Here is a 13,911-nt window from a genome sequence, read left to right as displayed (position 1 = left end):
CCCCGAAGAAACAACCTAAATCAGGACTATTTGGATTTCCGAGGGTTCGGTTCATAGTCACACGCATCCACGTGCTTGGGCATGACTGCATGGTTGCAGGAGCATGTGGCTGAACGTGGCTGTTGATAGCTGGCTAGAGTGCTAAGGGGAATGCAGGTGCTGGGTGGCTCTACCTCCCCTTCATCCAGCTGCCGCTACTCTACAGAAACCTCACCCTCAAACACACACCATAGTTTCCCAGTGCGTCTATCTGCCAAGGCCCAGTGGCTCCCAGGGTCTGCTGGGTCTGCTTTGCAGCCCTGAGCCCTTTTGGTGATTTACCTTCCTTGGCAAGTTGGCTCGATTTAGGGTCACCTAGTGTTGCGAGGCTCACCCCTGATGTGCCCGTTGGAGCCTTCCCAGAGAGTTAACCAAGGAGGGGAAGGCCCACCAGGAATACGGCACTGTTCCGTGGACTGGGGAACACATGCGGAGGTCACAGGGGTCGGGATGGAAAGCCATTTCCACGCTCCTCACCCGGATGCTGGAGCGGGCACTGCTGCGGTTTCCCACAGAACCGTCAGCCCTCAGTCACTCCTGTGCAGCTCAGGAATTCATCTCTGCGCCCAGGACGAGGTGAGTGTATGGCTGGGGCCTGCTGCTCCAGGAGTCCAGAAGAAACCATTTAAAGCCGGTCCCTGCCACTCCCCAGTGAGTGCAGTGGAGGCAGCCAGCTACTGGGTGTACTGCTCAAACAGGAGATGCTATTTTTGTTTCAAATCAACAGACAGAAAAGCTCATCAAAAGGCTTGCCTTTATTCAGTCAATGGAACATGATCTCAGTGCAGAAGTGACCCAGCACTGTCAAGTCTCTGGAGGTAGTTCTGGGCCATCGGGCAGGTATGGCTGCTTTGGGGGAAGCCAGAAGAATGAGGAGCCAGAGCCATGTGTCTAGTGGAGCCACTCTGAGCGCTCTAAGGACCTTGGAGACCTGACTCGTCTCCATGTCCAAAAAGGACTCCCAGGCTCAGCAGGGGAGCAGGCGTCAAGTCACCAGTGACTTAGCAGCAGGCTGCTTCCTGCTTCTCCGGAGCTTGTGGCTTCTCAGCGGAGAAGAGCCGGTAGCCCCGCTCTCTATACCGAGTGAAGTGCAAGGTATGTGGTCAGACTATGGGATGGGGCTGGGGAAGCATGGCCCCGGCTTTCAACCTTTCCCATCCTACACCCAGAAGCTCTCAGGTCTCTTTCTCATCTTTCAGTCTCCTGACACAAGAGAGTCTACATGCAAAAGGAATGGTGTATGGTAGCATGGCCAGCCCAGGTGGGGATCAAGTTAATGACAAGTAAAAACCACCACAAGCGAGGAGTGAGTACACATTTCCCTAACGTGGTCTCACCTTCCACGAGAAGCCACTTCTGGAGCGACCAGCCAAGACAGGAGTGGTGGGAACCACGGTGTCACAGCGGACCCCGAGGACAGGTGTGACTGGGCACTCAGACAACATGGACAGCAGCCAGCAGTTCCATGACTCCCTCTTTGGTGAGGAAGACCACCTCACCCGTGTTCTGACACCAAACCTCAAAGTGTGCAGGGTCCTCCAGGGCCCTCTTGCCGGCAATGATCACAAAGGGGTAGCCAAGCTTGTTGGCATCTTTCAGTCTGTTTCCGATGGTCAGGTGGGTCCTGTCATCCAGCAGGACCTCCCCTCGGAGCTGAGCCACTGCCTCTGTGATGTCATCATATAAGTGTTCCACAGTCTCTGTGGCTGCCACCTCCTTACTGCCCTTCTTAGGGGGGATGAGGCAGACTTGGTAAGGCGCCAGGAGGCTGGGCCAGCGGACGCAGTCTTCTGTAGACAGGACTTCGATGGCAGCGGCCAGGATCCGAGTGACTCCCAGGCCGTAGCACCCCATTTCAGCCAGTGAGGATTTCCCATTGGCATTGGTAAACTGGGCATTGAAAATGGAGGAGTACTTGGTACCGAGGTAGAATGTGTGGCCCACTTCAATGCCTTTGGTTTCTGTCAGTGGACCCTGGCAGTCAGGACAGATTTTTTGTGACAAGTCTAGCGTCTCTGTGTTGGCTGCGAAGTGGCAGCTGGGGCAGACTACAAGCCGGTCCTCTCCAATGTCCACTGGTAGTTGGAATTCGTGGGACATTGTGCCCCCAATGCTGCCCACATCTGCCCTGGCCTTCAACCATCGCAACCCCAGCCTGTCAAAAAGCCTACAGTAGGCATCACACACTAGGCCATAGGTCTCCTGAGCAGCCTCAGGGGAGGAGTCAAAGGTGTACATGTCCTTCATATAGAACTCCCGGCCACGGAGAAGACCGAAACGGGGCCTTGGCTCATCCCGAAACTTTCTGGTAACCTGGTAGAGCAGTAAGGGAAGCTGCTTATAAGACAGTTGCTTCTGGGAGGCAACCAGAGCTGTAACTGCTTCCTCATGAGTCGGTCCCAAGCAGTACTCTTTGCCATGCCTGTCCCTCAGTCTCAGCAGCTCCCTGCCCATCAGGTCCCAACGGCTGGTGGCTCGCCATAGCTCAGCTGGACTGAGGCTGGGCATATTGATTTTCTGGCCCCCAATAGCCTGCATCTCCTGGTCTATCACCCGTACAAGCTTCTCCATGGCACGGACTGTGTAGGGCATGAGGTGGTAACAACCAGGGCTTGCTGGGAGGATCAGGCCCACTTGCAGCATCAGCCACTGACTCTTACAGGTCAAGCTGCTGGCTTTGCCCTCCACAGAAAGCACTACGTCTTCCCGGAGGTTCTGTGGCTGGAAAATGCGGGATAATGCCAAGCGCTGCCCTCTCCCTGCTGCACTGTGGTGACACTTGTGGATGATGTACCTGAAGTGCTGGTGGCTGCAGGTAGCCAAGGCAGACAGTGTTCTGCATCTTGTCAGCAGCCCTTCCATAACACCCAGGTACCTGGAGAAAAATGAGTCATGTGAGGATGACAGTTAAATGGGTTCTCAGCAAGAGAGCCAAGATATGGCTCCTTCCATGAATAATAGCCCAGCCAATCACAGGACCACTTCTCTTAAAAAAAAAAAAGAAAGTCATTGGGGACATGACTCAGTGGTTAAAAGCACTCTCTGCTCTTCTAAGGGACCCAGGTTCAATTCCCAGCACCCACATGGCGGCTCACAACTGTCTGTAATGCCAATTCCAAGGGATCTCATGCCTTCAAACTAATGCACACAAAATAAAATTAAATAAATTATATGTATAATTTATTTAATTTTATGTGCAATATATATAAAAGAGTCCACACAAAAAAAGAAAGTCATCCTGATATAGTGGTCTTTAATCCCAGCACTTGGGAAGCAGAGACAGTTGGATCTCTGTGAGTTTGAAGCCAGACTGGTATATAGTATGTGCCAGGAGAGCCAGGGCTATGTAGAGAAACCTTTTCTCAAAAAGAAAAAAAAAAAAAAAGTTCATACTCTTCTGTGAAAATGTGACCAGCATGCTATAGACAGCATCCAGTGACACATGCACAGGCTCTAGATAAGGCAGCCTGGGTTCTAAGCCAACTTCAAACCGGCCACTTCCTGTAGCTTTGCACACTTGTCTCTACTCCTGTGTGCTAAAGTTTCATCATGAAACAACCACCAGATTTGCTCTGTACCTTTAATGTGGGCATTTTTAAAGGTAGGGAAAATTCTTACGACAGTTTTTGGCACATGCTATGTGCCTGGTGGATGCTGATATTGCTCCTGTTTTAGGACACTGGGTAAAGAGCCTGAAACAAACCAGTTGTGATCTCACAGCCAACAGCTGAGGACAGTTCTTTCCAGTTCCTTGTCTCCATTCCCATCCTCCACTTTAAGTCAATATTGCCAGGCATCGTGGCACATCCTGTAATCCCAGCATTTGGAAGCCACAGGTACGATTACAAGTTCAGGACCAGCAGGGCTTACACATCAGAGTTCCGGGCCATCCAAGGAAATAAAACTGCCTCAAATAAAAGAGTCACTTATTGTTTTAACTGCCCTCCTCACTGCATTCTGGAGGCCAGAGCACCTTCACTGTCCAGACTGCTGAACTTCAGACCTACGTATGCCCCTGTCTTTGACCAACACAGTGCACAGCTATTTGAAACCTGGTGACAAAAAGTCCCTTCAGACAGTGGTGACCCTGCAGATAGGAGTATCCCCCTGCAAGGCACCAGAAGCTCCCTCGGCCAAACCGGTCCTCACCTTCTCTACACCTCACTACTGTAGCACTCTTTAGCCCTCTGTCCCTGAGATCCGCCTGCTCTCCACCTGACCGGCCTGCACTCCGTACAAGCCTCTCAGCCTGTTAAAACAGCCTCTACTGGTCTCTGGCATTCCTTCCGCTTTCAACTTTTCAAAACACTGGCGGGAGTAGTGGCAGTCTCCTGCTGCTTGGGGAGTGTACCCCAGGTCCTCTCCTTCCCCCTACCCTCTTCCTGTTCCAGGCACACGCGACAAGACTCAACACTCGATCCTTTCTGGAAAGCTTGAACACAGACAGCTTCCAAGTGCCCGGTACCGTAAAGGTTTGGCTATTATGATGCCCCATTCTTACGCTCTGATATGAGTAAATCTATCTGTGGAAGGCGACAGTAGAGGGCACAGGGTCGTTCCGGATTCGAGGAATTTGTCTCCAAATCCCACCAGCAAGGGCGCTGCATCAAACAGCAATGAAACTTCACACCCTGCTCTAAACTGTCTCGGCCTTCACAAGGGGTGACCCTACTCGGGTCAAAACGAGCCCTTCTAGGCACTCTGACTCTGTAGGGCCACGCGGGGCTGAGCAGGGCGGAAAGGTTGCCCTCAAATACAGCGGGGGGGGGGGGGGTGTAGCAAGGGGAGGTGAGCTGCGACCAACGACACGACTATCCATCAGCCTGTAGTTGTAATGGTCAGGAAGCACGCACGCGAGACAGCTGACACCAGATCCTGGGTGCACGCGCCCGGAACCTGTCCCTAGACTCGCTGGGCCCTCCCCGACCGCCCCTCCTGCGCAGCGGCCACCCACCCTCCCCAGCGGCACGCTATACCTGCACCACCCGCTCGTCCCTCACGTGAAACCACGGCGCCTGCGCCGGCTCGGCCTAAGCACCGCCTCTTCTGTTTCTCGCCAATCGGAAAGCCGCGGCATGCTCTGGCTCCACGCCTCTGAAGGAAGGCGTGGGAGGGTTTCCGGAAACTGAACCTAGCTCTTCCACGAAGATCATAGATTGGCCTGGGTAGCCAAGCTTACTGTACGGTTCCGGAAGTGCCCTCTAGGACTTAGGAAGGTGCAACTCTATGATCAAAGCCTACTTTTAAGGATTTGAGTCTGTTTTTACATGCGATTGCCAGGCCCTGTGCACTAAGAAACCTTGACTTTGACAACACACAGGATTATGTTTCAAATCTAATATAATCAACCAATTTAAATTTACAATCCTAAACTCATTTAAGTTTAGGATTGTAAAACAGTGGGGGAAGTCACCCATTACAACGCCCACGGAAGTGCTTTAAAACCTTTTTTTACGGAGCAGACGTGGGGTTAAATAAGGACATTTTAATACCAGGCTTTAGAGAGAGGAACTCAGAAACTGGAGAGCATGGCCATGGGCTTCTCAAAGAGGTGTGTCCCTGAGTCTTAAAGATGGGAGAATGAAAACGTCCATTTATTGTGCTGGTTACGAACGGTTGCTGCTCTTCAGGGGCCCGGAGTCCGGTGCTCAGCACTCAGCGTCGGGCGGCTCAGAGTCACTGTAACTCCAGCTCCAGGGAAATCCATAGTTTTCTGGGCCTCCGAGGATACCCAGCCCCACGTGAGCAGACACGTGAAAGAAAAGAAGAAGTCTTTTCTTTCTTCACAATATGTACGTATTTTATCTCAGTGTGTTATGTCATGGGAGTGCTTGTTTGTTGTGGGAAGGCACACACGTGTGAACTAGTGTGTGGAGGCCCAAGACTGCCATAGCGGCGTCTTCATCCATCTTCACCTTATATATCGAGGCTCTAAGGATCTGAACTCTCTTGTTTTCATAGCACACACTTTACTTGAGGAGCCAACTCCCCAGACCTCACAAAATATTTTCTGGGTAATTACGCTGTACAAGCCGCTGTTGCAGGTGTGGCGAGAACAGAACGAGGGAAACGACTCCCGGCATTCATTTTAGAAGAGACTGCCTGTGAGCTGGTACAGAGAAACTTCAGCAGGAGTCAAGGCAGGGACCTGGACATGGAAACTGAAGCGAACACCATGGAGGAATAGTGTTTACTGTTCCTGACGGCTTGTTCCGCCCGTCCACCCACAGAGCTTTCTCTTCCCAGGTGAGTCTAAATGTGTCAAGTTGACCAAAACAAAACAAAAAAACAGGGGCAGCAGGGAAAACAGGGCAGTAAACTCAGAAACCAAAACCAAAAACAAACAAGCAAAAAACCAAACAAACCCAGGATTTTGATAAAATTATTTTTTTCAAATAAAAAGTAACACAAAAATCCACAGAAAAAGTAAGTTGTCAGTCAGAGGGTATTAAATGTTCTAAAGACGAGTTAACTTAAAAAAGAAAAAAGAAAAGCGGAGTGGAGAATAGAATGGTTCATAGGATGCCCCTGGAAAGCCTTACCAAGAAGGTAGCATTTTAGCAAAGGCCTGAAGGAGAGCATCAGAACCCTGTGGATACCTGGAGGAGAAAGATGAGGCCGGGAACAGGATGAAATGTCCGGAGTCGGAGCCGCATTTCAGTGACTCTATTCAACAGCAACTGCACTTTACAAAGCCTGCCTCAAGCGTGCGCACCCAGGGCGAGATACTGCTAACTCGCATAAACACCCGAATAGCCCTCAGGCTCCCCAGGGGCTCCGTGCATGGAGTCTGTAATCCGCAGCATCCGGGGAGCTCAGCAAAGCCCTGTGGGAATCCAGGGAATGAGGGAGGAGCTTTACTGAGAAAACTGTCTCAGTTTACCGGAGAGACGAATGGGTCGGCCAGGCAGTGGGTTTGCCTTTACTTTTCACAGCTCCTGATGTCACCAGAATTAAGGGTCATAACCTAGGTCCTGAAAACCCCAATAACCCAGAATCGGCCTGTTGGCTATTCACATGAACTCCTTTTGTAAACTTAGTTTACAGAAGCGTGTCCAGCTTCCTTCCTCCCTCACCCCATGCCCCAGGACTCTGGCCTGCTCCAGCAGCCAGGCCCCTGCTGCTTCAAGTTTTGCCCCTGAGCACCCCCTACATCTTTCTCCTCCGGGTGCCCCCTCTTCGGCTTCTCAGCTCCCCCGGGTGGCACCCTGAGAGAGGTGCTTGGGTCTTCAGTCTGTGCTGCTGGCCTCTCTACACCCCCCGGGCAGCAACCCCTCAGGACCCCAGAGCCACTGCGGCTAAATCTCCACAGCCGGGGGACCTGAGATCAGATGCCTGGACACACTGACAAGCTGAAGCCACGGAGAAGGTGGCTTCTGACAGCAGCGGTTGCTGCTGACAGGGAACTCCCAGCAGGGGGTGCCCTGTCCCCCTGGAGCTAGTCTGTGAGCTCCAGAGCCATCTCCGTGGCAACAGTGTGTAAACTAGCCCCCTCCCCGCAAGCACTGCCAGCCAGGGACCAGGACTGGGAATCTGACCCCTTAGTATAAGTTCATAGTTTAGATAAGGAAAGATGTTTGTTTAGTTCAGGGTTCAAGTCTGCAAAGCCCTTGAGGCATGAGTCAACAGGCCCCTCCCACACACCTCTCTAACTGTAATAATGAATCACAGTTCCAGCCTCTGTCACAAAGGCCATCTCTAGCCCCTCAGTAGGATCCTTCCCAGATTATGATAATTTTTGGTGAAAAGGCTGAACAAAATACCACCAATCCCTGAGCAGGAAAACCCACCAGTTCCTGAACTTCCCACAAAAATCTGCCAATCCCTGAGCTAGAGAACCAACCAATCCCTGATCAGGAAAACCCACCAATTCCCGAGCTGCCCCAAGCTCAGAACTTGAAATTCCACCAATCCTCACCCTAGAAATCTCTGCCCTGGAAAGCTCCGCTCCCTAAGAAATCCTATATAAAGGCTGTGTCTGCAGGTGCAGGCCACTCTTGGATTTGTCCCTCCTCTGTTTTAAGAGATTTGCTGCCCGGTGTGACTCTCTCATATCCTCACCCTCCTGACTTAACTAAAGCCCAGTAGCTCAAAACAAAACAAGGCCTTGTAAGCTTTTGTCTCCCACCAGCAAACCCCATACTGATGGACTGACTCAACGAGTTCAAGGCCTGCTCAGGACATGTCACACAACAGTTGCGGGGCCAATCAAACCTTGCTTTCCTCAAATGGACCAACCTTAAGTTAGAGGAGGAAAACTTCAGAGGCTTTAAAAGCCCAACCATAGAGGAGATCCTAATTTTCAGCTGAGTCTGCCTCTGCTTTGCAGAGGGTCTTTTAAAACTCTGTGTCTGCTGCGCATGTGGGCTTCCTTATCCCCAATAAATGCCTTTCTCTGACTGCTGATTCTGTCTGCGGTGTGGTGCTTGAGGTTTCTCGGCTGTCACCCTTTAATTGGTTAACTGGGCAGAGAAAAGGAACCCTATCAGGACCCCTAGACTGCATCAAAGCCATCACTGTCTCTGTTCTAGCTGAGCTGAAAAGAGGTCTGACAAATTACAGTCCACTTCCGGGAGACTGATTGCCTTCTGGGTGGCTCAGACTTTAGTCTTTTCCTTCCCCTTAGTATGAGATTTCTGGAGGAAATCTGATTTCTTGGGGTACATTGTTTCCAAAGCCAAAGGGGAGGGGCATGAGTGTCACTTTAAGACTATCTTCCTCCCTTGCAGGCTGCAGGCTCCGCTGGCACAGTGCTTGACCCCCAGGCCTGAGCAGTGCAGGAATCACCACGTACATCATTCCCCAAGCAAGGTCACTGCAGTGGGCTGAGCCCAGGAGTCTAAGCCCATTCTGAGTTAGCTGATCTGGCCTTGCAGAAAGATTCTAGACAGCCTGGCGAGGGAGGGTGATAGATCTGTGGGAATCACCACAGCCTAACGTCAGGAAAGATATGGCTTGGCTAGAGTCCAGGAGAGCACATGGCTGTAGTGTCTGTCAGCCTGCTTAGAGGGCCAGGCTGAGCTAACCTGACTTCTTTAGTCTCTATGAGCCATTTAGGCTCTCTGCAGCTCAGCTCTATGGGAGGGGTTTTCCTCAGGGACTGGCATCCCACAGGTTCTTACTGGGGCAATATTCTCCCTCCTGGGAGAGAAGTTATGTTCAGAATTTCTTGGCATCCACGTGTCCACAGTAGCCTTTAATTCTTCCTCTGCCCATGCACATGGTTATAACCCCTACAAACTGGAAAACCCTGGTAGCAAATCCTTTGGACCCCAAGGTGGTAATTACTTCTCAATTACCAGTTCCCAGGCTGTAGAACCCGGGGTCTGGAGAAGTCTAATGACCTGCAGTGTTTGTACACCCCCACGTCTTCAGAACACTTACCAACAGTAACTAATTAAAGCTCATGAGCCCGTTGGGAGGCAGACCAGCATGCTGTAGCTAGCGATCTGTGAGCACACATGAGCTTCTGCAGCCCGGAGTGTGGACCTGGCCAGACAGCCACAGTCAGAATAGACCTTCTCCCCGCGAAGAAGTCCAGGGTGGCAGAGACCCAGTGTCTGACCCTGTCATGCTGGCAGCTTCCTGGGAGACATTTTACTCAATTAATAGTAATGGATGCCTTGATTTGTAGATTTATGGTTCTCATTCCTAGTTTAGCTCTACAGGTTAGAAAAGTTCACTTTTTTTTTTTTTGCTAGTTATTAAAAAGAAAAGTAAAAGAAATGGATAGCTGTCTTGCTATCCCACAACCCAGGGACTCTCCATGCCTCAGTGGCTTTCTCTGGCCATAGTTGGATCCTCTTGAGGGTGGCCCTGGTGTTCCTCTCTTCTGTCTCCTCAGCACTGCAAAGGACCACCATTTTGCTCGGTTTGTGGCTTAACATGTCCATCATTAGAGGAAGGGGCAGCTTGTCTACTCTTCAGATGCCAAGTTCCCCTGACACAAGACATATCCTTGAAGCCAGAACCCTTGACCTTGAACCATGGGTAGCATGGGCAAGATGAAGGTCACGATGGACTCCCTAGCCACAGCAGCTTCCGGGGAGATTGTCCTTCAAAGAGGAGGCACAGTATCTTAGAATGAACCTGGCCATGATGTCCAAGCAATAGAAAAAACTTCAAACTGAAAGTGCTGTGTGCTCAGTGGCAGAAATATATTCAGATCATTCTTTTGTGTGATTATCTGTATAATTAGGTAATGACGTGTAAGTAATTAAGTGTGATTATGTATGGAAAGTAGTTGAAAGCACCTGTACCCAGTGTTCAGTGTAGTCTTATAGCTAATACTCCAGTATGGCTCTGCACCTGTTTCCTAGCTGACGCCCCCCTCCCCCCCCCCCACAGTATTCACTCCTCCACTTCCTCAGGCTTTTGTCCAACTGTCCCCTTCTCGGCTGGGGTGCCCTCTCCCACTGCCCTGCAATCCATCCTTACCCACAGCATCCCCTGAATGCCTCACACTCCCACCTCAGTTTCCTCTCTTAGTACTTACCACCATTCAACATAGTAAAAGCCTTTCCGACTTTATGGCTCTTCTTCTCTTTTTTTCTCATTTCCCTACCTCCCTCACCGTAGGACACGGGACAGAAATTCCTGGTATAGCCAAGAGGCACCAGACTTTCTCCTTCAATAGCTAAGCCGTACACTAAGTACTTCAGGCTTTGCAGGCCATATGATCTGTTTTATAAGTATTCAGTTAGCTCATTATCTAAGAAAAGTAGCCATAGGAGAATGTAAACAAATAAGCGTGGCTGTGCTTCAATAAAACTTTATTAACAAAAAAAAACAAACAAAACTGGTGGCAGGCCAAATTCAGCCTGTACGCTGTAGCTTACCCACAACCTCCAGCCCCCGGACTAGATCATTGCCTGGCACATTCTAAATGCTTGATCAAACTTTGCTGAATGAATTTACCAGTGAATAAAAGAACCAATGAAGACGAGACAAGTGCTACACAGCTCATACACAGCTCGTGTGCGATAAATACTCCCATACCTTCCCTTGCTATTTTGTGCTTGAGAAACTTAATATAGGTTATACATAGAGAGAGGTGCTAAGAAGGTGCTGGGTGAGGACTGAGGTGCTGGCGTCCTTCTCCTGAGAAGGGGCCTTTGGATGAGGGTTCTCCAGAGAAACAGAAATTGTAGGCTCTGTGTGTGTGTGTGTGTGTGTGTGTGTGTGTGTGTGTAGACATGAGTGCAGTTGGCTTCAATGATTACGGAAGCCGTAAGCTCAAAATCTGTGACGAGGCCAGCAAGACTAGCTGGTGTTTCAGTTGGAGACCAAAGGCCTCGCTGATGGGGAGTCAGTCCTTCTTCTACTTCAGCTGATTGAACGAGCTTACAAGCATTAGGAAGGCAGGCCACTTACTCAGGGTGAACGGGTAGAATACTAGTCTCATCTAAAAATAGTGTCACAGAAACATCCAGAATAGTGCTGGAGCAAATATCGGGGCTCTTTGGCCAGCTCAGTCCTTATGTGCCACTATCACAAAAATGCTTGAGAGTGGACAATTTCTTATTGTACTTTTAAAGATGTATTTATTAAGTTCTATTTTAATCATGGACATGTGTGTCTCTAGGCCATTACATTAGAGGTGGGTGCAGAGGCAGAGGCATCAGATCCTCCATGGAGCTGGAGTTACAGGCAGTTCTGAGTTGCCTGGTGTGGGTGCTGGAACCCAAACTCAGGCCCTCTGCAGGAGCAGCACATGCGTGTAACTTCTCTATTATGTGTGTATCTAGGGCATGTGTGAGTGTCCATGGAGGCTGGCCGAGGCACACCTGGAGCTGCCGTAATTGTTATTCTGAGCCACCCCATGTGGGTGTGGAAACCAGACTCAGTCTCCTGAAAGGGCCAAGTAGTCTTTTTGTTGTTGTTTAAAAATTATTTATTTATTTATTTATTTATTTAATGTATATGAGTGCTCTGTTTTCACGCATACCAGAAGAGGGCATCGGAATCCACTACAGACAGTTGTGAGCCACCACGTGGTTCCTGGGGATTGAACTTGGGTCCTTTGGAAGGACAGCCACTGCTCCTAACCACAGAGCCATCTCTCCAGCCCCCAGCAAGTAGTCTTAACTGCTGAGTCATCTCTGCAGCACCAGAGACTGGGTGCTTTCTGAAAACCAGAGATGTGTGCCTTACATTCCAGGGGCTGGGTAGTCCCTGGAATGAGGATTTGGTTCTGGGGAAATGTATTTACTACTTTTCTCATTGCTGTGGCCAAATGCGTCACAGAGACAAGTTAAATGAGACAATCTTGAAGGCCAGCTCAAGATTCTACTACCTGGGAGAAGGCTGGCTGTAGCTGGATGGAGCCGAGGGCAGAGGCAGGTGAGGTGACAGCTGGGAGGCTGGGGGTGGCTGTCAGGGGTTGGGTGATTGAGGGTAGATTTAGGATAGGTGTGAAACCTGTTGTGAGTCGCTGGGTATGGCCAAAGCTGAGAGAGGAGGGGGAGCCCTGCTCTGACCTCATCAGTAAGCCTGCCAGTGACTTTGGCCCCCAAGACCTGTGTGTGTATGTGTGTGTGTGGGGGGGGGGGTTCTTGCTGGAACCCTGATCATTTGAAGTGCAGGGGATCTGCTTCCATCTGCTCATTTTACCACTGAGCTGTAAAGCGCTAAATGTCATTATCCTCCCCTGTGTTAAACAAGAAAAAAGAGTCGTCAACAGCCCGAGAAGGAGGTAGTTCACTTCTTTTGGCATCTGGTCACATCATCCCTCCACGCAGGGTGCTCCCTTGGGGGCTGTTTTGGGATGGAGAGAAACTGTGCTCTGTACAGCTTTTTGGCTGTTCGCACCTTCACTGTGAGCATCGAGGCTGGGCTGGAGGCCGAGGCTGGAGGCTGGAAGCCGGGTCAGAGTGCAGCCAGGCTTGCTACACTGCACAGCAGCACTGTAGCAGGCACCATATAAGAAGAGAATGGGTAGCAGAGGAGAGAGCCTGTCCAATGCCATTTTGCTTATTATGCTTTGCGGTCCCAGAAAACAAACTCGAATTGGGGGAAAAGTTTTAGAAAACATTTCAACTCAATAAAAGGATATACCTGTTGAAAAATGGACTGATTTGTGTGGTTCTTTTTGTTTGTTTTGTTTTGTGGTTTTTCGAGAGAGGATTTCTCTGCGTAGCCTTGGCTGTCCTGGACTGGTTTTGCAGAACAGGCTGGCCTCGAACTCACAGAGATCCACCTGCCTCTGCCTCTCAGAGTGCTTTTTCCTTTCTTTTTTCTTTTTCAATTCATGTCTTCGTCCATTTGTTTGGCTTCCCACACAGGCTCTCACTCTGCAGACAGGGAGCTCACTGCATAGCCCAGGCTGGTCTTGATCTCAAGGCTGACTTGCTTCAGCCTAAGGAATGCTGGAATTACAAGTATAAGCCACCATGGCTGGCTATCAATTAATTCTTCTGTGATGTGGTAATCTGCCTGTCTGCTGTACGAAACTGTTCATAGATACTTCCTCAAGGATACTCAGTGCTCAGGAGTCCTGCTTTAGATTGGAGCCTAGGGAGATGAGAATTAAGGTTCATTGCCACTCTTAGATCTTTGAAACCCATAACTGAGGAATCCTGCCCATTTTTATAAGTTTTCACAGCCTTCCATCACGCCTCTTAAACAGATGTTGCCAGCTACATAGCAGCCGTGAGACCCAGAAGAAGAGAGGGCAAGGCCTGTGGGTTCCTGTGGCTTCATCTGTGTGAAGTTGTGCTCCCAGCCTCCCAATGGGCAGAGGATTCTTCAGGGCTTACAGACAGGAAATCAAAGAGGCAAGGGACTGCCAGGCTTGTAAGAGCAGCAGCCAAGTGCCAGGTCCTGGGGCAGCACACTCTTTACTGCTCTGCAGAAGTGCCACTCAGGCTAGCT

General features: G+C 50.2%; 1 protein-coding gene and 1 long non-coding RNA gene across 3 annotated transcripts; one reads left to right on the top strand and one right to left on the bottom strand.

The window, feature by feature from the left end:
• Positions 1 to 776: 776 nt before the first annotated feature.
• Positions 777 to 5,127, bottom strand: Pars2 (prolyl-tRNA synthetase 2, mitochondrial). The gene is made up of 2 exons (XM_021635266.2): positions 5,016 to 5,127; positions 777 to 2,914 (listed from the first exon to the last, which is right to left on the bottom strand). Exon 2 carries the CDS (start codon positions 2,899 to 2,901, stop codon positions 1,474 to 1,476), a length of 1,428 nt encoding a protein of 475 aa, XP_021490941.1. The 5' UTR covers positions 2,902 to 2,914; positions 5,016 to 5,127; the 3' UTR covers positions 777 to 1,473.
• Positions 5,128 to 5,339: 212 nt separating this feature from the next.
• LOC132646851 (uncharacterized) lies at positions 5,340 to 8,445 on the top strand. Of its 2 annotated transcripts, XR_009585183.1 has the most exons (4): positions 5,340 to 5,590; positions 5,670 to 5,831; positions 6,001 to 6,285; positions 8,171 to 8,445. It is a non-coding gene; the product is annotated as an uncharacterized LOC132646851 (long non-coding RNA). The 2 variants fall into 2 exon arrangements; XR_009585182.1 differs by having other exon boundaries at positions 5,349 to 5,831.
• Positions 8,446 to 13,911: the final 5,466 nt, after the last annotated feature.

Source organism: Meriones unguiculatus, chromosome 12, assembly GCF_030254825.1.
Source record: "Meriones unguiculatus strain TT.TT164.6M chromosome 12, Bangor_MerUng_6.1, whole genome shotgun sequence".
NCBI lineage: Eukaryota > Metazoa > Chordata > Mammalia > Rodentia > Muridae > Meriones > Meriones unguiculatus.
This window is presented reverse-complemented; position numbering and strand designations above follow the sequence as displayed.

Excerpts from the sequence above, each read along its gene's own strand:
- Pars2 (XM_021635266.2), bottom strand. The coding sequence starts at position 2,901 with ATGGAAGGGCTGCTGACAAGATGCAGAACACTGTCTGCCTTGGCTACC.